Source organism: Mus caroli, unplaced genomic scaffold, assembly GCF_978045245.1.
Source record: "Mus caroli unplaced genomic scaffold, Mus_caroli_1 scaffold_4, whole genome shotgun sequence".
In the NCBI taxonomy this organism is placed as follows: domain Eukaryota; kingdom Metazoa; phylum Chordata; class Mammalia; order Rodentia; family Muridae; genus Mus; species Mus caroli.
In genome coordinates, this window is record NW_028227259.1 from 115,442,159 (window position 1) to 115,467,526 (window position 25,368).

The following is a 25,368-nucleotide window of genomic DNA, read 5'->3' on the forward strand; positions in this document are numbered from 1 at the left end:
GAAGGGGGAGGGGGAGGGGGAGAGAGAAAGGATGAATGGATGGACAACACAGGACAGAATGGGAATCCAAAAAGAGAAAGCAGAATATCAGATCTCAAAGATAAAACTGAGGAATTAGAACCACAGAACTAAATATGAAAAATACTAAACACAGACGAGAGGAATACACAGAAACAGTGAGACATCACGGAAGACCAATTCTTTGATTATAGACAAGGTGGGAAGGTCCCAGGTCAGTGACATAGAACATAGATCTTAAACAAGATTATAGAAGAAAACTTCCCCCAAACTGTTGGGAGACATACCAAAAACAGATCCAAAAAGCACACAGAACGCCAAAGAAACAAGACAAGAAAAAATGAACTCCCCATGGCATATCATAAACATGGAAAGCTGCAGAGAGGAAAAAACAAACAAACAAACAAACAAACAAACAAACAAACCATCAAGTATAAAGGAAAATACATCCTCAAACAGTTCTCCTTTTCTCATTTGAAATCTAGAAGAGAAGCCAGGCAGGGCAGTGGTGGTGCACGCCTTTGATCCCAGCACTTGGGAGGCAGAGGCAGATGGATATCAGAGTTTGAGGCCAGCCTGGTCTACAGAGTGAGTTCCAGGACAGCATAGGGCTATACAGATATCTAGAAGAGCTATTGCAGAGTTTATTTTTCGGGGGGGGGTCAGTACACCCCCTTTTACTCCTTAATACATACTTGGGTACATTCCCAAGTAAACGACACAGAAACACTGTAATTTGTTAAAGAGCTGTTGGCACTGAGCTGGGCAGGCTCTGAGCTACACTAATCCCTCCACCTGTTAGAACCTACGCAAATGCCAGTCACCACTTAGCAATCTGATGCCTCCAAGGCTGCTTTGGCTCCATCAGTCTGACCTCTTGGCCACCTGCCCTTGGTCCATCCCATCTAATGACATCCTCCTGCTCTCCCTGTCCTCCTCCTCCTCCTCCTCCTCCTCCTCCTCCGCCTCCCTATGAAGAACCATCCTCTTGATTCTAAGGCCTGCCTTCCTATACTCTCCAGTCATAAGCCCCAGCCATTTATTGACCAATTAGGAATTAAATTGGGGAACAAGGTTTTCAGAGCAAAGTCTGTTGTCTGTGAGAACTCATCTGGCTGGCAAACAGATCTTGGGGTTCAGAATTTAGCTTTTGTACACATACCACCAGACCAACCTGTTGAGATTTGGTCTTGCTGTCCATTGTAATGCTAAGTGTGGGTCCCCAGGACCTGAAGTCTGCACGTAGATCTATGACCCTGCCCAAGTTGTTTCTGGTTGGTAAATAAAGATGCCAAGAGCCAACATCTGGGCAGAAGAGGCATAGGTGGGGTTTAGGTTTCCCGAGCTTAGAGTCAGAGAAGAACTACCAGAGAGGAAGAAGGTGCAGAAGGAGAGATAAGGTGCAGGTGCCATGGGTTAGACTGAGTCATGAACACTGTACTGACTGGATTTGTGTGTCAACTTGACACAGGATGGGGATATCACAGAGAAAGGAGCTTCAACTGAGGAAATGCCTCCATGAGATCAGCTGTAAGGCATTTTCCCAATTAGTGATCAAGGGGGGAGGGTCCACTGTGGGTGGAGCCATCCCTGGGTGGTCTTGGGTTCTATAAGAAAGCAAGCTGAGCAAGCCAGGGGAAGCAAGCCAGTAAGTAACACCCTTCCATGACCTCTGTATCAGCTCCTGCTTCCTGACCTCTGTGAGTTCCAGTCCTGACTTCCTTTGTTGATGAACAGCGATGTGGAAGTGTAAGCTGAACAAACCCTTTCCTCCCTAACTTGCTTCTTGATCATGATGTTTTTCGAAGGAATAGAAACCCTAAGACAAACACATAGCCCTGAGGGTGGCCAGTTGGAGTTAAGAGCAGCCCAGATGAAACATAGTAATAGCTCGGGCTTATGGATAGGAAAGTACGTTCTAATAGCGTAGAGGGTAGGTATTCTACCAAGCTCTGGGGCTGTCAAAGGCTTATTGTAAATATAAAGGTTGTGTGTGCCCTTTATCCAGGAACTAAATGGTCAAAGGCAGGGTAGAAACTCTGGATTGGGATTAAAAATTTTTACAACACTAACCCCCAGTGCTCCCCCCCCCTTTTTTGGACTAAATAAAAAGGCTCTTTCTGTTATAACAATAAACATTGGGGCTCAATGAGGTGGGCATATAATACAAAACTTTAAATGTCATATTAACATGTGTCAGGCAGAGTTCTGGGTTAAAAGAGCAGACTAAGGCTTCCCAAAGCAGTTTCCCAGCCAGGGGTGGGGCTAGCCAGGGAGGGCCCCCAGCTGAGAGTACTCCTGCTGGCCAGAGAAGCCAACACCTATTGGTGCCTACAACTTCTCAGAGCTAGGGCAGGGTAGGAATCCAGTGAGGTAGCTCCTGGAAGGCAGAAATAACCTCTCCCTGTGAAGCAAAACAGAGTGGCGTGACAAGCTGAACATAGTCCAAAAAAAGAGAAAAAAAAAATGAAGTCTCCATAGAGAGACTTAGAAAGATTATTTTTTTTTTCTCCATTAAAACATGAAAACACGGGGCTGGTTAGATGGCTCAGCAGGTAAGAGCACTGACTGCTCTTCTGAAGGTCCTGAGTTCAATTCCCAGCAACCACAAGGTGGCTCACAACCACCCGTAATGAGATCTGATGCCCTCTTCTGGTGTGTCTGAACAGCTACAGTGTACTTATGTTTAATAATAAATCTTTGGGAAAAAATATGAAAACACGGCAGGGACTGGGACAGAGAAATTTAGAATAAAAGAGAGGAAAATAGGATGAAAACTGTACAAGAGGGCAATGTGTTTTTGTTTTGACTGACAACAGACAAATAACAGTTTCAGTGACAACTGTATCTCTATATATCTTTTCTAAGAAAGACCAAGGTAAAACAGATTTGGAAAATGAAGGAACTAAGAAATTAGATGCTGGTGTAGAGGCCACAAAGCAGAGATTAGAGGATATTTTAAATCAAAATTAAAAAAAAAAAAACCTTCAAAAGAATCCAATCTGGAACTTACAATAACACCAAGAGAGATAATTCCAGATGAAAGATATCCACAGGGTTATCAAAATTTAGAATTGTATCCCATAAAAAATGCAATATATTGAATTAAGAATCCAGATTCTACTTATGGATGCCACTTACAGGAATATATTACAATAGTTTATGTGTTTCATTTTGTTGAATTCAAAGAATAAGATGTATGTACATGTTGATACTTCATTCAACTGATACACACTCAGAATCCCAAAGGTCTTCTGCCTTGAATTCTGAAAAGGCTGACTCTGAGCTTGCACGTTTATTAGAGATGATAGCTTTCTTGGAAACTCCTTTCAAACTTAAAGTTGATGAATACATGCCAGTTACGGATATACCACTCAATCCTACAGGACAAGCTATTGGCTGATCAGCTTTCATTGACAAGTCAGTGAATAAATGGAGAGCAATGTTTACACAAACTTGAAATAGGAAACACTTGGAATAAGAATTACAATGTTATGTCCCTATTGCAACAAAATGGGGAGGGGCAGACAAATCAGCATTTGAATAATACAAGGATAATATTTGCACAAAAACATTATACCCACAAAGAATATGGAGCAACTTACTTCAGATTCTAAAAGACCATTGCTATCAATCTAGACTACTATACTCAGAAAAACTATCTGCTGTAGTTGAAGAGATAAAGAACTTTGCATGATAGGACTAGTCTAAAACAATTCATGTCCACTAAACCAATGTGTCTTAGTTAGGGTTTTACTGCTGTGAGCAGACATCATGACCAAGGCAACTCCTATAAGGACAACATTTAATTAGGGCTGGCTTATGGGTTCAGAGGTTCAGTCCATTATCATCAAGGCAGGAACATGGCAGCATCAAGGCAGGCATGGTGCAGGAGGAGTTGAGAGTTCTACATCTTCATCTGAAGGCTGCTAGGATGGGGGTCTTAAAGCCCAGGCCCACAGTGACACACCTACTCCAACAAGGCCACACCCATTCCAACAAGGCCACACCTACTCCAACAGGACCACACCTTCTAATAGTGCTACTCCTTGGGCAGAACTTATACAAACCACTGCATAACCCTAAAGAGAATACTAGAATCAATGCTTTGGAATGAAGAAAGGTATTACTCAAAAGACTCTAGAAAGGGAACAAAAACAGATAAAATTACTAAAACACAAAATATGAATGAGATCGCAAACAACAAGGAACCGAAATGGCTGTAACCAATACACACTTTTCAATAATAACTTTAAACATCAGTGACCTCAACTGGATAATCAAAAGACACAGGCTAGCAGAGTGGACTATGGAACAAAGTTCATCTTTCTTTGGTCTACAAGGAATTCACCTTAACTTTAAAGAGAGGTACCGACTTACAGTGAAAGGATGGAAAGTTATTCCAAGCAAATGGAAGCAAGTAGGTATTCCTAGTCTGATATCTGACAACCAGACTTCGTACTAGAAAAACACTTTATTCTTGTCAAGGGAACAATTAGCCAAGAAGACATTATAATACTAAATATCTGTGTATCAAACCCTAGTGTATACAGTTTCATACAAAACATACAAGTGGAAACACAGACTAAGACCAACCCAATAGCGGGTGATTTCAATAAGCAGCTTCCTCCGACAGACAGGTCACTGGACAACAACGGTGATTAAAAAAAAAAAAAAAAAGAATTAAATGATACCATACAGGGACCTAACAGGTATCGCTACAGAATATTCCACCCAAACACTAAGGAATATACATCCTACTCATACCTACTAAGAACATTTGAAAAAAGACATAGAGAATTGTTACATGTATAATATAATACATATAAGTGACTTAAATCAACCTACCCCAGTTAGGGTAATAATACTCCTACCAAGAGCCATAGATTGTCTAATAAAACACTCAGTACCTGGCATGAGAAACCTTTTGAATTGTCAGGGGAGCACAAGAGACTCCCCCCAACAATACAGCCTTTTGCTATTGCCCTTGGCTGCCTCCTAGAAGTTGTAGGTAAGCCTCTATTGCTGAAGACGTCACCTATGTGCTTTGGACAAAATATGTGAGCCAGACCTAACCTGAAAGCTTACCCTCCAAGTACTAGCTTTCACTGTAGTGAAATGAGGCATGCAAGCACCTAAGGGAGGAAAGCAATCAACAGACCCACCTAGCTGTGGTGTTTTGAGCCATACAAGGACCAACGGGCAAGGTATCCCTAAATGTGCAATGTTGTGGCAGTAAATACTGATGGCTCTTCTTGGTTGTCAGTTTGACTACATCTACCAAGTGACAAGGGAAGGTGCTAGCTTTGAGTAGGGCACAGGATAGGAAAAGACTCTTCAACAGGTTCAGGCTGCTCTTCCACTTGGATGGTATGATCCAGGAGACCCGATGGTACTTGAAGTGGCAGTGGCAGACAGGGATGCTAGTTAGAGCCTTTGGTATGTCCCTATAGGTGAATCACAAAGGAGATCCTTGGAATTGTGGAGCAAGGATTTACCATCCTGCAGACAACCATTCTCCCTTGGAGAGACAGCTCTTGGCTTGCTATTGGGCCTTAGTGAAAACTTGAACTTTTGACAATAGGCCACCACCAGATTATCCTGTGGCCTGAGCTGTCTGTCCATCATGAGCTAGGTATTATCTGACTCATAAAGTAGGAGATGCATATCAGCTATCCATTATCAAATGGATATGTATGTAGTCATGACTGAGCAGGTCCTGAGGGCAAATGCAAGGTACAGGAAGTTGCCCAATTTGTTTTCTACTCCTGTTCCAATGGGGTCTACTGCCAAGCATGCACCTATAGCCTCATGGAGTGTACCCTATGATAGGTTGACTGAGGAAGAGAAGATAAGGTACTGGTTTGGTGGTAGCTCTACATGTTTTGCAAGAACCACCCAGAAGTGGACAGCTGAATCGTTGCAACCCCTGGGATATCCCTGAAAATTGCCAGTGAAGGAAAAATCTTCACAGTGGGCAGAACTCTGGGTAGTACACGTGGTTGTACATTCTGCTTGAAAGGAGAAATGGCCAGATTGACATGTATTGATTCACGGTCTGGAACCAATGGATTGGCTGGATAAGGTTGGGGAGTTGGAAATAACATGATTGGAAAATTGGTGAGAAAGACATCTGGGGAAGACGTATCTGGATAGACCTCTTTGAATTGGCAAAGGATGTAAAGATACTTGTACGCCATGTAAATGATCATCAAAAGGTGACGTCAGCAGAGGAAGAGTTCAGTAATGAAGTGGATAGGATGGCCTGTTCATTGGACAGTCAGCCTCTTTCCCCAGCATTCCGTTATTGCCCAATGCGCAGATGAACAGAGTAGCCATGGTGGCAGAGATGGGGGTTATACATGGACTCGACAACATGGACTTCCACTCACCAAGGCTCTGGCTACAGCTGTTGCTGAGTGCCAGATCTGCCAACAGCAGAGAACAACACTCAGCCCTAGATATGGCACAATTGCCCATGAGCACCCAGTGAACTGGTAGCAGGTTGACTATGTTGGACAACTTCTTCTGTGGAAAGCACAATGCTTTGTCTTTACTAGATTAGATAAATTAAATATGGGCTTGCCTTTCTTGAATGTAATGCTTCTGCCAGCACTACCAGTCATGGAATTACAGAATGCTTTCCCCACCATCACGGTATTCTGCACAGTACTGCTTCTAACCAAGGAACTCACTTGACAGTTCAAAGAAGTTCATCAGTGGGGCTGAAGTTTATCAGTGGGGCCGTGCTCACGAAATCACTGGTCTTACCATGTCTTCTACCACCCTCAAGTAGCTAGCCTTACAAAATAATGGAATGGCCTTTTGAAGACACAGTTAAAGTGCTGTGTAGTGGGGGTTGGGTGGGGTACAGTGGCCTGGAGGGCTAGGGCAGAGTTCTCTAAAAGGCAGTATGTGCTTTGATTTGTCCTCTAATATATGGTATAGTTTCTTCCATAATATGGTGGTTTGAATATGCTTGGCTCATTGGAACTGGGACTATTAGGAGGTGTGGCCTTGTTGAAGAAGGTGTGGCCTCGATGGAGGAAATCAGGGGTGGGCTTTGAGGTACCATGCTGTGAAAGAGAGACCCTCTCCCAGACTGCCTTCGGATGAGTCTCCTGCTGCTTCCTTTGGATCAAGATGCAGAACTCTCAGCTCCTCCAGCTGGGCTGAGATGTCTGCCTGGATGCAGCAGGGCTTCCTGCTTTGATAATGGACTGAACACCTGGAACTGTAAGCCAGCTCCAGTGAAATGCTGTCCCTTATAAGAGTTGCTTTGGTCATGGTATCTGATCATAGCAATGGAAACCCTCCATAAATCAGGAGATGAAAAGGGTGTGTGTGGGGGAGGGGATTTTACTCATGTTCACTGACCCACTGGGAATATGTTTGTTTCCTGTGTTTGCTAACTTAAACAAGTTCCGCAGACCTAGAAGTATTGGTTCTAGAGGTGGGAATACTCTTGCCAGGAAAGACAACAAACATTCCACTCAACAGGGGGAGCTCTGATGCCCTTAAGGCAACAGGCTAAGAAAGGGATAACAAATTACCAGAGAAATCCAAATTTACATGAGTGTTTCTGTCATATTTTGTTAACTGTGTTTGTGCAGATCTTTGTGTTCTCTTTCCTTAATTTCCTTATCATATAATGCAACATTAATTGAGATAATTATCAGTGGTTATCATTAGGTCTCATACCCCGGACAAATGGCTGAGGTACCTATGTGACATATCAAAGCAGACCTGGCTACCAGGTTCTCCCAGCATCCCCAGGTTCCTACCTGTTACAGGACATGGCTGGCATACCCCATTCCCTAAACTTCTCCAGCCCAGGGGCTGGGCTGCCCTTTCCCCCAGCTTTTGGTTTGGCTCTCCCCTCCCGCTCTCTTCACATGAACCAGCTCAGGGTTATGTTCATTCTGGAATCTCCCAGACATCCCTGCCTTTGACAATGTTCCTCCTTAATCTATAATAAACCTCCTCCACCACCATACATAGGGGCAGCCATGTCCTTCTTTTTCTTTCTCTCTCTCTCTCTCTTTCTTTCTTTCTTCCTTTGTTTCTGTTCTATCATACTCATAAGATTTGAGATACTTAAAAAAGTCCCTCAAAAGACATTGCCACCTATTCTAAAATACATAATGCATTTGTGGTTGTTTGTAGTTATATTGTGTTAGGCATAATTGTGGCTTGGTTGCTTTCATTTGGAAATTAAGCATGGTGTAAGGAGACATGATTGTGTGTCAAATGGACAAGGGGTGGTCTTATGACGGATATTCTTGGTCTTCAACCTTACTACATTTGGAATTAACTAAGAGCCCAGTCACTGTTGACATGAACATTTCTGGTAGTGTCATGTGATACAGACTCACAAGTTGTTTTGCTGAGGCAAGATCCAATGGGGGGGGGTGGGGGACATGTGATGTCTGGAGGGAGTATAAATAGGACCCGACGGGCAGCTATTGCAACCTTGCATAGACAGCCTTACAACGCTTCTTTGGTCTTTGCCTTTGCTGATCTTCACTTGATTGGGAGAGGTGCTGCAGAGAACTTCTGGTGCCCCTGCTGGATCTAGTGGCACCCTCTGATTTGTGCCAATTTAGCAGAGGCCTGGCTGTTTCTGCTGGACGGTGCCACTACTGCTGACTGTGTTTGGTATCCTGACATTACTCAACTGGACTGCTAGTATCCTGACAAATGGAGATGGGGATCACCCCCAAAGAACTACTTCTAAACAGGTCCACATCCCCTTGTCCTATTTACCATCTTTCCTCCCTTACTTTTCGACAGTGGGCTAGAAGGGGAGGGGTTTGATGTATTTGAGAAGCCTTATTACAGTAGGTTTTGAAACCTACACACTGTGCACACCTGTGAGGGATTTTAGTTAAGTGGATCACTTGTGGTCAGAAGACCTACCTTAAACCTGGGCCACACTTCCTGGTGACCCCACATAAAGGACAAGGAGAAAAGCTTTTCCTCTTGGCCTGCTTGCCCTGGCTCTCATTCACTAGCATTGGAGCCATATCTCAGGATTAGGACAGATACTGAAGACCAGCTGAGACATCCAGCCTCGTGGTCTGAACAACTATTCATATATATTGATTCTATCAGTTCTGTTCTTTACGAATACAGTAACCAGCAACAGTCTAATTGGATGAAGGCCCGATTAACAGGAAGGAAATGACGCTGGTACTGGAAACAGAGCCAACTCCACGTGGCTAGGGGAGCAATGGATCTCGGAGGAGAACCTACAACTGCCACTCTATATTTACCTGCAGAATCCCTAACTGCGTTCTAAGTACTTATCCTTATACCAGCAGATAAGCGTACATATCTCACCCCTATTCAAAGAAGATCCTTTTTTGCAGCAGCAGGAGACCATTACAGAAAGTCACAGTGGTCAATATGCACAGGGCACTGACGTGCTGAGACACCCACAAAACAATTCTTTTGTTGTTGTTGTTTTTTGTTTTTTTTTCGAGACAGGGTTTCTCTGTATAGCCCTGGCTGTCCTGGAACTCACGCTATAGACCAGACTGGCCTTGAACTCAGAAATCTGCCTGCCTCTGCGTCCCACGTGCCGGGATTAAAGGCGTGCACCACCGCTGACCCCGGCGACAACGCAATTCTTGCAAGATTCTTTCCTGCAGGTATCTTGAAGTCAATGAGCCAGGATTCAGGCCCAGGTTTTCAACTCCTTTAATACCCAGGGAACGTGGTAGAAGGGGGTGGTGGGAAGATTGCTCAAGTCAGAAAGTTGGCCTGAGATTGTGCCTTCTCCTAATTCTCCTAAACCTCAACATGGCTGCCTTAACAATCCTGGAACAATTCCAGTGACACTTGACATCCCAAGGTAGATGGAAAAAAATCTTACCCACACCCCTAGATGAAGATCTATGGGCAACTAACAGCTGCACTCCAGACAGAGGCAAACAGAGAATTCCCTAGGAAGAGAGCTCTGACTGGTTATCTAATACTGAGTGCTTAGCCCTAAAAACTTATACATGCAGGCAACACTGAATTGACTCACAAGCTGCATGTATGTACATATGTATGTATTATGATGTATACGTATGTGGTTGGTTTTTCTAGACACGGTTTCTGTGTAGACTAGGCTGGTCTTGAACTCAAGAGATCAGCGTGCCTCTACTTTCCAAGTGCTGGGATTAAAGGTGTGCACCACCATGCCCAGCCAAAAAAATGCTTTGTGTTTATATGCTCATTCATTTAGATGTAATAATAGTGATAAAAGGCCTTGAGTTTGGGAGAGAATGTGGTCAGACATGGGAGTGTAGGAGAGGGAAGGGAGAAATGAAGGTATTATTATATATCAATTTTAAGAACTATATGAAGTTCTCAAGGTATTAAAAAAGTTATGTGTATGATTTTCTGGAAGTGGAGTTACAGGTGAATTCCTCGTCTTCTGGAAGAGTAGTCATCTCTTCAACCTCTCTTTGGCTTTCCTTTTTAATTTACTGTTGCTGATCCCTGATAGTTTTTATATGGTTCTTATTCAAAAACCATCTATTACCATGTGATATGTATAGGTGATATGTATGTATAGGTGCTTCAGTAATTTTGGCTTTTTTGTGGTGTTTAAGACTGAACTCAAGCCGGGCGGTGGTGGCACACGCCTTTAATCCTAGCACTTGGGAGGCAGAGGCAGGCGAATTTCTGAGTTCGAGGCCAGCCTGGTCTACAAAGTGAGTTCCAGGACAGTCAGGGCTACACAGAGAAACCCTGTCTCAAAAAAAAAAAAATCAAAAAGACTGAACTCACTGCTAGGACATTAGGCAAGTACTCTATAAACTGAGCTACATTTCCAGTCCCTTCCTACTTTTTATTCCCTAAACAGTCACCTATTTTTGGTTATATAAATCAAGTCTCTACAAGATTCTTTATTCCAGGTTTCTTGAAGTCAACCAGCCAGGATTCCGGTCCAGGTCTTCATCTTCAAAGTCCAACCCAGTTTCCCAAATCGGGACAACTGACTTATACTCTGATATCTAACAAAATATCTAACACTTGGGACTGGGGTTAGAGAGATGGCTCAGCAGTTAAGAGCACTGGTGGTTCTTCTAGAGGATCTGGGTTCAATTCCCAGCACCCACGTAGCAGCTCACAACTGTTTGAAACTCCAGTTCCAGGGGATCTGACCTCACCCAGGTATACATGCAGGTAAAACACCAATGTACATAAAATGTAAATAAATAAATCACTAGAGAGAGAGGGGGGAAGAATATGCTTGAGACTATTTCTAGTTTTCATGAAAGTATTTTCAAGATCATTCGAAGAGGGGAAAAAATATGGTTTGACACAAAGTATAGAGAAATCAAATTTACCTAAAATGCCCGTTGACACAAAGTTATGCCTATAATCTCTGCAGTTATCCAGCTCCCTAGGAATCCCACTAAAACGTCCTTGGATCCCAAGTTACTAAGTTCATCGACCGAGGAAGCAGAGGGCAGTCCAAAAGCAGTACTTAGTGACTGTTTCAAAATTGTTTTATCAAAGTTGTTAGGTCAACTAGTGCTTAAAGCCCGTGTTGGACGGGCTTCTGAGTGGTCTTAGTAAAATTTAACTTTCATTCTTCCTGTAATGAGCTCTTTGCCCCGAAAGCACATAGTGATAAAACCAATGCCTTAGACACGTAGAATTCGTCTAGAATTAGTCTACCCAACTGGGTCTGGGTCTGTCTCATGCAAAAATTGCTTTTGTTGAGGATTCAATGTTTGGACAGGGGCTCAGCTGTTAAGAACACTGGGGGTTCTTGCAGAGGACCCAGGTTTGGTTCCCAGCACCCACATGCCATTTCACAACTGTCTGCATCTCCAGTTCCACGTGAACCTCAGTATGCATCAGACACACACAGGGAGCAGACACAATACAGGCAAACCAGATGTACCCTTAAAAAAAGGTAGTTAGGGCAAGGGGCGAACACATCAGGATTTTAACATCGATCTGGGTTTCTAGAACACGCTCCTGCTAAACCTGAGGGCATCCTCGGCTCCCACAACTGTGCGAGCTCAACGTCGTTTAGGGTCCCGACTGGAGAACTCACAGGAAACCGCAGGCTGCACAGCGCCCTGAGAGACTGAGGATGGCAGGAGGACGCCGCGCGTGCTGCCCCAGCGCTCGCCGAGAGTACGCAGGCGCGCTCCAAGGCTCACCAGCGCGCCAAGGGGCCACGCAGCCGCAGTGGAGGCCTCGTGCTCCGTGAGCGGGGCGTGGACTGGGCGGAGTCAGCTCCCCCAGGCGCGCTGACGCAATGGCGGGCGGCGGAAGGGCGCGGACGCGCAGGCGCTCCCGGGGCTCGGACGATCGGGAGGCGGGGCTACGCATGCGTGTTGCGAGGCCCGGCGGTGGCGGCTGGCGGCGGCGGCTGTGAGGGGTTCCCGGAAGATGGTGCTGATTAAGGAATTGTGAGTGGGTCGGTGGGCTCGAATGAGGTTCCGGAACGCGGGCTGGGGAGGATCGGTGGGCTCGGCGAGGAGGGCGCTCCCGGGTCGCAGTTGGCTCCTTCCTGGTGCCCCCAAGGCCCTGTGCGGCGCCGCCGCCCTCCGCAGTCAGCGCCAGGGTCGGCGGTGCGGCCGGGGCTCCCGGGGGAGCCGGGGATGCCGAGCGAAGGGTCGCCCGCAAGTTCGAGCCCGACCCATCTCAGGCTCAGTGAAGCCGACTCTAGATCATGCCCCTGCGGTCGCTCTCAGACCCCTCACCTCTAAGATAGGGAGACACCGGCCCCACCTGCTTCACTGGGTTCGGTGCGGGGTTAAACACATGGTGCTTAACACGGCAAATGAAGACTTTTCCCAGGTGCGTTGGACTGGTCCTGTCATTTTGTTGGGAAGTTGTGGCTTCCCCCTCTGCTTAGAGCCACGGACATCACAGAAAACCGTGGTGGCGGGGAATGTTCAGCTGTCATACCTGAGCCGGTGTCCCTTGTGCAATTTCAAGTGTGACCCATTTTGTTGTTGCTGTTCTTCCTCGGCCCTAATTTCATTTCAGATTCTTAAAAGAAGCAAAAAAAAAAAAAAAAAAAAAAAAGAAGACGTTAAGTTAGCTATCTAGATTCCTTGCCTGTATTAACGTCAACCTTGTAAAAGTCACTAACAAGGTTTCTCTACTTAACACTGCTTAACAGATTCTATCTTCTGCTCATATGTAATTTTTTTTCCCTTGCCCATTCCAGCATTACAAGACCCCTTGTTGTTCCTCTGTCGCTCTGTATGTTGGCTTTCCTTCTCTTTCTGCTGACTCGAATGCTTTTTCCTCAAATCAGTAGCTCACCTTCCAGGTCTTGGGAAGTGTGTATTGTTTGTCTTTCTGACTGTTCTCCCTACATTGCGCACGATACTTACTCTGATACCTCCATTTTTTTGGATCAGTCTTTAGTACAAAGCACATCTTCAGCCAGCATTTGGTGTTTTTAAAGATTTGCCAGTTTATATGTGTGTTTAAGTGTTTGCCTTCGTGTGTGCGTATGTGCTGCGTTCATACAGTGCTCTTGGAGGTAGTAGTAAGAAGGCATTAGGCATTGGATCCCCTGGAACTAGAGCAAGAAGTGAGCCACCGTCCATGTGCTGGAAACTGAACCCAGAGAGCAGCAAGTCCTCTTAGCCGCAGAGCCATTTCTCAAGCCCTTCAGCAAACACTTGTTAAATGAATTGGTGACGATTCTTTTTTACTTTTAGGAAAAAACTTTAAATTACATTTGTATGGAGAGGGGTGTACAGGGTGGTACCACAGAGTGCTTTTGGAGGTCAGGGGACAGCTTTTGAGTCAGTTCTCTACTCCCATTAGGGTCCTGCCTTTGGCTGCTGGGCCATCTCTGGCCTGAAGAATTACTACTTTTTTTTTTTTTTTTTTTAGTGACAGGGAGTCTGAAAACAGGCATACTTTCGCATTCTGCATACAGCAAAGATTTACACTTAAAACATAATCATACTACTGAACTTTGAGTTTATGAAAACTTTCTTCCAAGTAATTTTAACAATGTATCTTGTAAACATCACCTAACATTACTCTAGCGGCAGATATTAAAACAGGAGAATATGCGGTAGACAGGAACTGACTTGTGCCAGGCCACCTAGGAAGAGAGATGCTGGACTGACTGCACATGAGGCATCTAGTGGCTTTTAGTTTATTAGTTACTTCCTGTCTTCAGAATGTGAGTTAACTCTTGAGTTAACCCTCTCTGACAGTGTGTCTGTACCTCAGTACAGATGTCCCTGGAGGTCAGAGGATCCAGTTGGAGCTGGTGCTAGAGAATGAGCTGAGGCTCTTTCTGCGAGAGCAGTACCTCTTAGCCCTCTTTCCAGTCTTGTGTTTTGCATACCTTTAAGAAGGAAGGTAGCAAATGCTAATGTGTATCTATCATCTAATTGTTTTCATCAGAGTCTCTCTTAGTTGTTTTTTTTTTCTCCTCCTAGATTTAAGATAAAGACAGTTTACTGTCTACGTCGTGTGAGTACTCAGTGCTGTAAATGAAGTGACCCCTGCTGTCAGCTCCATCCAAACAGTGAATAGATGGTTCCTGTGTGGGGAAGTAAAATACTGTGGCAGATGTTGGATGTCTTAGAACATTTTTTTTTCCCGAGACAGGGTTTCTCTGTGCAGTCCTGGCTGTCCTAGAACTCACTGTAGACCAGGCTGGCCTCAAACTCAGAAATCCGCCTGCCTCTGCCTCCCAAGTGCTGGGATTACAGGCGTGCGCCACCACTGCCCGACTTTTTTTTTTTTTTTTGGTAAGAATTAAGGAGTTAAAAAAATAGCTTTCAGGGCCAAGTGTGGTGACACATGCCTTTAATACCAGCCCTGAGAGAGGCAGGGCTTTCGTGAGTCCCAGGGTGGCCAGGGCTACTTAATAAGACCCCGCCTCAAACAAAACAGAAGAGGAAATGGCTCTGAGGGTGGGCTCATCCCTTCTGTTACAGAGCCTTGGACGACATCGTTAGTGTAAGAGTCCTGGTTTTAAAGCATTTGTTGGTGGTTCTATTTGGGGAAAAAAAACCCACTGAGGATTTTCAGAGTAGTTTGTGGATTTGATTTGTCCTTTTAAATGCCGTAGCCACTTTCGTTTATGAAAGAGTGTTCTGAAAGTGTTGTCAAACAAAAATAGGCTTCTGTTACCAAGTGTTAAAATTACCCATCTCTGGTTGTTTGGTTGTTGTGAAACTTTGTGACAACCCCCTTTCCTCCATCCCTTCCTCTACAGTCCTACATCTTGGTTCAGTTCTTTGGTAACTCTTGGAGTGCTCCCTAGAAGACCTCCTTCCCAGCTACCTACAGATGATCTGTGGCTGGGGATCAGCCACAGCTGTGTCACTCTTGGGACATCCTCCGGCGTGTCTGTTGCTTCATTAATGAACTTTATTCTTTCCATTTTTCATGACAGGGTTTCTCTGGTTCTTCTGGGATTTACTCTGTAGACCAGGCTAGCCTCAAATTCAGAAGAGAGTCAGTCAGCTTCTGCCTCCTGAGTGCTAGGATTAAAGGTGTGGGCCACCATCTTCTGGCTGAACCTAGTGTTAGAGGCTCTGAAAAGTGGGATCCACCCTGGCTCCCTCTCACTGCAGTTCTCCAGTTTACACACTGTGTAGTGAGACGACGTTAGTGTGCACTGTAGGGGCAGCGGTGAGAGGTGGGATGTTTGTTTAGGGGAGGCAAGTTTGTTCTCCATGAGAAATAGAAGTTTGGAACTTTTCTGACCTGAGTGGTCCTGGTCTTTAGATCACTGTTACATGGGTGATTGTGACCTATAGTGGGGAGGGAGTAGCAGGAAACCTGTTTTATAGAAATCAGGGGTTTCCTTGTGAAAAATGATGCTCTGATGGAAACAGCGCAGCTGTAGACTCTGAGTCCTCATCTTGTGCTGTGTTGTTGTAAAGTGGATCTCAAAAGATAACCTTTGCTATCTATGTTCAGTAGCACATACTTGGACAGGATCAAGCTCAGATCTCCTTAAGCTGGCCCTTCCTTGGGAAAGAGTATGTTATTTATAATGTGCAGAGCCGTCCCTGAACAGCAGTCACTGCTTATTCCAAAGACACCTTTACTTTTGTCTCACAAAACCTGAATAATAAGGTTGTGGAGAGACTTGTGGAAAGATTCATTCATGAACTTCAAAGCATGTTTGTATTCTGAGAGAAGTATTGTCTTAGTCAGGGTTTGTATTCCTTCGCAAAACATCATGACCAAGAAGCAGGTTGGGGAGGAAAGGGTTAATTCAGCTTACACTTCCACATTGCTGTTCATCACCAAAGGAAGTCAGGACCGGAACTCTCATAGGGCAGGAGCTGATTCAGCAGAGTTGTGCTGCTTCCCGGCTTGCTTCCCCTGGCTTGCTCAGCCTGCTTTCTTAGAACCCAGGACCACCAGCCCAGGGATGGCACCACTCATAATGGGTTGGGCCCTCCCCACTTGATCACTAATTGAGAAAATGCCTTACAGCTCTATCTCATGGAGGCATTTCCTCAAGGGAGGCTCCTTGCTCTGTGATAACTCCAGCTGTGTCAAAGTGACACACAAAACCAGCCAGTACAAGTATCAAAAATAAAATATGCACAGGGTTAGAGAGTTCAGTGGCTAAGAATACTCCTGACTGCTCGCTTAGAAGACCCATGTTTGGTGCTTCCGACCTCCTGCCCTACTGGCCAGAGACCCCATGCTCACACACATAAAAATAAATCTTTAAAATGCACAGCACACATGGCAAATGAAACTGTACTAAAGACCTCATGGGTGTGTTCTGACCAGAGAGTCTGCAGATGATGAACTCGTTCATGCTTGCTTACCCTGCACAAGAACCAAGCTCCTGAATCCTGGGTCCTGTGAGAGTGAAGCCAGTAGCCCTCCAAGTTCAACAATGGCAGTCTTACAGTTGAGAACCTGAAGGTCCTAGACTCATAAACACCCCCTCCCATGAATGGCTTTTCTTGTCCACTGTGTCACTAGAGTTAAAGTAACATTGAGTCTAGAGATCTTGTTTTAAAGCCTTATCAATATGTAATGTATATATATATATATATATTTGTTCTCTTTCAGCCGTGTGGTTTTGCCGTGTTCTGTTCAAGAGGTAAGTATTTTTGCTTCTTCCAATTTTGTTGGTGTGATTTACTGATATGTTAATCTATGGGGTTTTGTAATGTGTGTCTGCTTTGGTCTTCTCTTTTGGTGCAGTCCTGGGGTCTGGACCGAGGGCCTCAAAAACATTAGGTAAACAGTCTACCAAAGAGCTGCAGCCTTCATTTTCTTTTTTATTCCAGCTTATGTGACAAAATGAATTATGTGTGACAGATTATTACAAACAAATTTCTGCTATATTGTCTCATTTGGAAGAGTCTGTAGAAAATAGTTTTAACAAGTATAGAAATTCTTTCAACATTGTCCCATGAAAATGAGATTCCAGCCTCAATGTAAGTACTTAGTAGGTGAGAGGGCTCGATGCTGAGAGAAGAGCTGATCTCCTTGACTGATGGACATTTGTCTTTCCATGGAACTTGCTTTTCTGTTAGCATAGCTCACCTCACCTGTGCAGTGTGAGTTAAGCCTTGAGTTTTTCTGGCGGTAACTCTGCTGGCCAGCCTCACCACCCTGAAGACCTGTTTCCCTTTAACAGGTTAAACAGTGTTAAACATGCCCAGCGCACCCATTTGTGCTAGTGTGATGTGACCTCATGACCTTGCACAGCCGGCCTAGTGGCTACATACAGCATAGTTACTCCTCTGCACTGAAAAGGTGTTCCAGATGTGATCTTACCATTGGCTAACAGCATGATTATGGCCTTGAACCCACACCCTGCTGCTACACCTGTCAGCCAACACGGAGGGCAAATCAGAGAGGCTGGGAAATCAGGCAGCAGGGCCCCTCTGAACTTGAGCATTCAAGTTCCTCAGCTAACAGTGAATAAATTGGAGAATTGGAAGTCAGACAAGACAAACTGATAAGACGTGACAGATGACAGGCGGGAGAAAGCAGAGCTGAGGAAGAGCAGCAGCTCTTCTCTGCGACCCCAGAGCTGCCTGCTGTCACCAGGGCACATAGCACTGGCTGCACCCGGCCCTGCTCTTTATTTGCACAATTGATTATTTGAACCCGGAGGTGGAGCTTGGTGTTTATTTTTGCAGGTGTTTTGGGTTTGGGGGTGGGGAATAGCTGATTGAAACAACTTGTTGAAATCTAGAGTCTGGATATCATAATCTCAGATCTTTTCAGCTTTTGTTATGTTCAGATTTAACAAGTGTGCCCCTGAGTGTGAATTACTCCTTTTTGGTTTTTCGAGACGGTTTCCCTATGAAGCCCTGGCTGGCCTGGAACTCACTCTGTAGACCAGGCTTGCCTTGAAGAGATCTGCCTGCCTCTGCCTCCCGATTGCTGGAATTTAAAGGCAGGCACTACCACTGCTCAGCACTGAGTTATTTTTTCAAATAACCCAAAATTTCAAAATTTGTCCTCTGTTTTAAAGACATTTTAATCCTGTTTTGAAATCTGACAGGTTGAAAAGTAGGTTTTGAAGAATTTCAAGAATTGTAGCATTATACTAACCCGAATAGCATGCCAGAAACGGAGAGAACAGCCTCCCCTGCAATCCGTAGTTTTTGTTTGTTTGTTTGTTTGTTTGTTTTTTCGAGACAGGGTTTCTCCGTATAGCCCTTGCTGTCCTGGAACTCACTTTGTAGACCAGGCTGGCCTTGAACTCAGAAATCTGCCTGCCTCTGCCTCCCAAGTGCTGGGATTAAAGGTGTGCGCCATCACCACCTGCAGTCTGTAGTTTTAAATAGATAACTTTGGAGCACTTAAGAAATGTGTTTAGTTCTAGCCTTTCAATTTCAGACCCTTCCAAATTGAGTAATGCAGTGTGGAGGGGAGAGGAAGAAAGAGAGGGGGAGGGAGACAGAGAAGAGGGAGACTATTAAGTTAGCTAGCATGATAACATTGCATCCCAAGAGCTTTTTAGATGGAATATTTTCTGGAATTATGACAATCCTTTTATTCTCTCGATTATAATTATAGCTTTGAATTGTGAGTTCTTAGAGATAAAATTTTGTTCCTTTTCTTTGAAAATAAGATTATAAAGAAGAAAAAGCTGCTTCAGGTTGCCCTAGTCAAAGTTGAAGAGATTGGCACTAGTCCCATGGTTGGTCCCTAGAACAGGAAAGAGCCGTAAGAGCCTCAGTTTGTTGTGACAGTGGCACAATTCAGTACTGTGAACTCACGGGAACTGCCCCACCACTGAGAGTTCACTGTGAAATAGGAATGACTGAGCACTAACACTTAGTGCTGATACTTACATACTTATATTCCCAGAAAGTTTGTGTTTATTGGGGAATTTTATTGAAAAGTTCTGATCTTGGATACCCAGTACTGTGTCCTTTGAGCTGTGCTAAAAGCTCTTGAGGTTTTAGCTCTTCCTTGTCCTTCATTACTGAGAGCGGAGAGCTAGCTGGCTGCCCAGCCTTAAGGTTGCACTAAGATGTAAGAGAAATAAAAATGTTGCACAGAGTACACATTCATCGTTCAGAAGTTGAACTAAGTGCTGATATCTTCCTTACATGTTATTATACAAATAAGATATTGGTGACTGTGTGTTTCGTTTGTGAAACTGGGAATCCTGTGACACCCATCACTGTCACTTGGGCTCTGTTTGCATTTAGAACATGTGCTGAATGGTTTGTGTGGAGTTTCTTTATCATCTTTATTGTGGTTTTATCATAGGAAAGTTCTGCAGCTCTTATTGACTTAGTAAAACTCTGCTCTTTGGAATTTCAGTATCAGGTTGGACAGCTTTACTCTGTTGCAGAAGCGAGTAAGAATGAAACTGGTGGTGGAGAAGGAATCGAAGTCCTGAAGAATGAACCTTACGAAAACGATGGCGAGAAGGGACAGTACACACACAAAATCTACCACCTGAAGAGGCAAGTGGGCTCCACCGAGGCCTACAGTGTCTGTCTGTCTAGCAGCCTCCTTGTCAGTAGGCCCCGTGAACTGTGCTGTTCCGTAACCACGTGTTACACTTTACTTTGTTGTGGGCCCCCTTGTTTTTATCCTAAGTTATGAAAGTGATACATCTGCCCGTAACAGAGATTCAAACACTAGGGAATACTGTAAGATTAACTCTTCATCCTCCATCTGGAGATTGGTGGTTAGCACTCAGGTGCACTGGCTGCTCTTGCAGAGGACTCAGGTTTGGTTCCTAGCACCCACGTGGGACTCATTTACTCTCAGCGGGATCTAGCAGCACAGATACCAGGTACTTCTCACCTCCATGAGTACCGGGCATGCACACAGACACACTTGAAATGCTTTAAGGGTTATCCTTCCAAGTCCTAGCTCACCCATGTTTTGATTTGATATCTGTAGGAGCCTTTTATTTATTTATTTAAATGTCTCTGTGGGAGCCTCAGATTGTGCTCAGGATGAAGCACAATCTGAGGCTCTGAGATAGGGCTCGTATTGATCCGGAGCTCACCAGGTACACCAGAGTGATGGGCACTGGGATTGTGGGGTCAGGTCACTGAGCCTAGCACTTAGATGTGGTTTTGGGGATTGAACGAAAGGGTCTCATGTTTACAAGACAAGAACTTTATCAATTGAGGAAACCCCCAGCCCTTTTCTCTGTGCGTGTGCGTGTATGTTTACCTATGGTTAAGACAAGTAAAATTCCCTTATGTGGCATAGTTATTTAACTGTTCTCTATAGGATAGGGGATGAAGATCATTCACATTTTAGGTATGAATTTATATTTTTAGTATGTTTTTGTAGCTGTAGAACTCTTTGGCTTCTCCTAGATGCTGTACTTCTTAGGACAGAGGGCCTCTGGAAAACCCCAGCCATTCAAATCATCCTCCAAAGTTCTGCACTATTCATTTTCCTTATTTTTCTGTTTGAATTTTTGCTAATCTCACAGGCAGAAAGTCTGTGCTTCCGTTTGTGTTTGGTGGTGTGGCTGGATGCAGCTGCTGCTAGCTGCTGGTGGGGAGGTCTGTGGCTGGTGGTCTGCACACACCGTTCTTTATTTTTCCTTCTGTTTTGTTCCTTTGTGTGCTCCTCTTAAGCCTGACAGCCTTATCTCTCATTTCCTTTAGATATTTTTCAATAGGAAATGCATACTGGAGACTAGAGATGATGGCTCTGAGTGCATTTTGCCAACCACCTCTTTGTCTACTAAGCTTGGGAGAGCATCTCTGCTCTTCTTGTTTGTGTATATACACACACTTGTGTGTGCGCACAGCCACAAGCACAGGCACACGCACACACAGCTCTTATTCATGTTCCTGCAGTGTAGATGAGGTTAGGTGATTAACTTTATCATCATTTTCTTTTTTAAGGCCATGTTTCCATTTATGTGTATGTGTGTGTTGTATGTCACAAGTGTGAAGTTGCCTGTGGAGACCAGAAGAGGGTTGTAGGCTGCACTGATCTGTCCTAAATGTGTGCTGGAAACTGAACTCTGTCTGACAAGTGCTCTCAACCACTGAGCTGTTTTTGCAACCTCTGTTTTCACTAAAAATTTTGATTTTCCCACTTCTTGAATTCTACAAACAGCTAGAAGTTCCTTATTGAAAGCAGTGGGCTTTTTCTGGGAGTGCTAAAATAAGCCAAAGGGTTTGACGTAGGAAATTATTCTGTATTGGTCTGTGGTGTCCTTTATAGATTAGTATTCCAAATGTGAAAACATTAGCTTGTTTCATTGCTGTGACAAAACGGCATGACCAAAACCACCTTGGTGAGGAAAGAGTTGGCTTGGCTTATAAGTCACAGCATGAAGCAAGCCAAAGCATGAGCCTGGAGGTGAGAAACAAGGCAGAGACCGTGGAGGAGAACCACTGACCAGCCTGCTCCCATGCTTGCTCAGCCAGCTTTCCTTATCACCCAAGACCACCTGCCCCAGGGGGTGGGGCGGAAGTGGGGGGGAGGGAGGGCTGTGCTCTCTTCCTTCTCAATCTTTAATCAAGCTGATATCCTTACAAACTTGCCTGCAGGCAATCTGGTAGAGGGCTTTTCTCAAAAGTTCTTTCCAGCTGACTAGCTTGTATATAGTTGGCAGAAAACTAACCTTAAAAATTGTGTAATGTCTCTTTTAAAAAAATGTGTAACATCCTTTATTTAACCTAAAGGTTCAGGTATTAGAAAAACAGCATCTTATTATATCGCAAAGGTCTATTACTGGGTCATTAGGTATTCATAATGTGTTCCATGTTTTTAAAACCTAATCAGATAAGAAGCCTCGAAAGTCATTAAAGTGTTAGAAATGTTGACCACTTCCTGCTGAGATCTAGGTGATTTCATTTTTATGAGAAAGAAGAGTATTAAATGCCATATTTGAAACATCTGATTTAGGTAACCCTCCAGCCATTAATGATGACTCTTAGTTGAAGAGAGCTGCAAGTGACACCATTGATTAACAACTTATTTGGACATGGGGTTAGGACATTCAGGCTCTCTGTAGGCTTCACAGCACCTTTTCTGTGTGCCATCCTGAGACATAGGTTATGAGTTTCACACAGGAAGACAGAGATACCCCTTGCTGTGGTCAGTAAATCACAGAGACTTGGTCACTCTGACTTTTAGTTTTTCTTGGTCAGAGTATGAAGTCCCAGGCCTAAGGAACCCAGTGATGAGGTCCCCTAAGGAGAAGCAGAAGGTGACAAAGGGGGTGGTGAAGGCTCCTTGACTCTTGTGCCCATTCTTACCAGGCCCTTCAACCCCTGTCCAAAGATGGTAGCTATGAACAGAAGTTCAGGAGGTTGGGGGGGGGGAGGAGAATGGGGAGAGGGCAGCAGTGTGTGAGACAGGCTCTCAGAGTCATTAGTGTCACACTGACTACTGATCAGCCATGGAATACCTAACCTACATAGAGACACAGATCACTTAGCAGCAGCTGAGGCCATCAGAGTCCACTTCCTCAGAGCACTGTCCCTGGAGCATCTCAGCTCTGTAGCTAAGGAAGCTGAACCTGCAAGGGTAGCATTGAATGATTTAATTAAGCCAAGTCATGTGCCCTGTCCCCACTTAACATCAGTAGAATTGGAACTTTGGCTAAGACTACTAACACCTTATTTTGCCAAATTTATGAAATTGTGGGTTTCACTTGACCCAGAGTAACCAAAGTCCAGACCCCTGCTTTACTGCTTTTAGGGTGTATGAAGATCATCTCCTTGTGTTTTGTGTATGAAGAGCGCCTCCTTGTGGTTTTGTGTATAAAAAGTGACTCCTTGTGGTTTTGAGGTGCTTGTCGCTGATAATTAAGGGTGTTGGAATTTCCTTAAGAATTTTATGGACTTTGCGTATTATTGGAAAAATATTGTTCAAATCTTCTGTTTCATTTTTTGTTTTGCTTTGTTTGTTTGCTTTGGTCAGCCTCTCCATGTAGCTCAGGCTCACTTGTGAGTCTCCTTCCTTAGCCTCCTTGAGTGTGGGAACTGTAACCTCTACTGCCTTTTCTCAACTTTCTCTACTGTGCAGAACTTCTGTGTGTTAGGACCCTGTCAGAGGTGATTTGCGGAACCACTCTCATTCTGTAGGCTAAATTTTTATTTTTTAAACAGTGCCCTTTGAAGTTGGAAAAGTTTGTTGTTTTATGAAGTTCCAATTCACTGGTTTGTGCTTATTCCAAGTCACTGGTACACTCCACCCTTCACCCTTCAGTCTGTCCATTTGGAACTGATTTTGCCACCATCTGCCCACGCAGAGTCAGAGTGACCTTAAAACCTGACCCAGGTTGTGGTGGTGTTCTTAGAGCTTTCAGCTGCTTCCACATGACAGAGAATGAACCTCACAGGCCAGCCTGTAGGCAGGCAAGCAGTCTGCCTAGTCTGCCTGCCCACCGCTGACAGCCAGCCCTGTCTTGTCCTACTCTTCCTGAAGTTAGCCGTGAGGGAGCTGTGCCCAGCGAGGCTCTGGCCTCACTGACCTGCGCTCACTCTCCTCTGTAGCACCGTCCACCCTCGCCCTGTGCTGAGACAGGTCTTGGTTTCAGTCTCCTGTTTTGCTTCCTTTCCTGGAAGAGCGAGCTGTGTTGGGATTGTCCCCATTCATTTTTTCCATGCCCCCAGCAAGGCAGTTGTAGTCATTGAGCCATGCCAGTCTGTTTTATTCTTCCTCTTCTGTGACAGTTGCCTTCCCCAGGCTGGAGAGGCTGCTCAGTGGTTAAGAGCATATGCGGCTCTTGCATAGGACCTGGGTTCAGTTCCCAGCACCCGTGTCAAGGAGCTCGCAATGCATGAAACCTCAACTCCAGCTTCAGAATGCTTCAGGCTTTCTGAAGGCACCCGCATCCACATGTCTGAGGACAAAAATCTTACCATTTTTGTTTTTCAGTTGCCCTGGCTGGGAACAAATGGGTAATAACCATCATGCCATTATGATTAGATCTTTTTTTTATATATTTTAATATTTTTTTATTACGTATTTTCCTCAATTACATTTCCAATGCTATCCCAAAAGTCCCCCATACCCTCCCCCCCCCCACTCCCCTACCCACCCATTCCCATTTTTTTGGCCCTGGCGTTCCCCTGTACTGGGGCATATAAAGTTTGCGTGTCCAATGGGCCTCTTTCCAGTGATGGCCGACTAGGCCATCTTCTGATACATATGCAGCTAGAGTCAAGAGCTCCGGGGTACTGGTTAGTTCATATTGTTGTTCCACCTATAGGGCTGCAGATCCCTTTAGCTCCTTGGGTACTTTCTCTAGCTCCTCCAATGATTAGATCTTAATATGACCTCCTTTCAATGTAGTAGAATAAAAACTCTGCAGTTGACTTTGACCCCTAGGTTGAATATTCTGAAAGCGAGAGACGGGGCATGCCTTCTGAAAGAAGCTTCATGCTTTAGAGTTCCCTGCTATGGGAACCGTCTTGTGAACGCTTAGCAGAAGAGAGAGCAGGAAAGCCCCCTGTGTGCATGTTGAAGGCCTCACTTCATTTTGTAAGTCTGTTTACTATCATTTTTCTCAGGCTCCCTAACTTATAAAGCAATTTTCATTAGTCAAAGTGGCTTCTAAGAGATAGAGGAAAAATGATACCCATGCAGCCAATTGCCTTGTTACAAGTGTGGAAGAAGGTCCACTAATGAAGATTTCTCTTCCTAAAAGTTGGATTTGATTTATATTTTATTTACTCCATGTGCATATTTCTCCAGATTCAGTCAGTGCTACACACATGAAGACAGATTCCTCACGAAGGCTCTCATGCTAGGTGCGAAGGGATAGTAAGTTGGAGTACCTAGCTCAAAGATGGGAATTTTATTCACTTGAGGTTTTTAAAAAGGAAGTTAAGTGGTAGAATCAGCCTTGGAAATCTGATAGGCAACAGTTGAGATTAGGATAGAGAAATACAAAAGTGGGCCTGG

The 25,368-nt window shown here is 44.5% G+C and overlaps 1 protein-coding gene across 1 annotated transcript in view; it reads left to right on the plus strand.

The window, feature by feature from the left end:
- Positions 1-12,357: 12,357 nt before the first annotated feature.
- The window catches only part of Pitpnb (phosphatidylinositol transfer protein beta), a 52,639-nt gene continuing 39,628 nt past the window's right edge, over positions 12,358-25,368 (plus strand). The window contains exons 1-3 of the mRNA XM_021163484.3: positions 12,358-12,443; positions 17,065-17,095; positions 19,789-19,934. Coding sequence (XP_021019143.1) covers positions 12,424-12,443; positions 17,065-17,095; positions 19,789-19,934 — 197 coding nt within the window. The 5' untranslated portion in view covers positions 12,358-12,423. The remainder of the gene's footprint in view (positions 12,444-17,064; positions 17,096-19,788; positions 19,935-25,368) is intronic.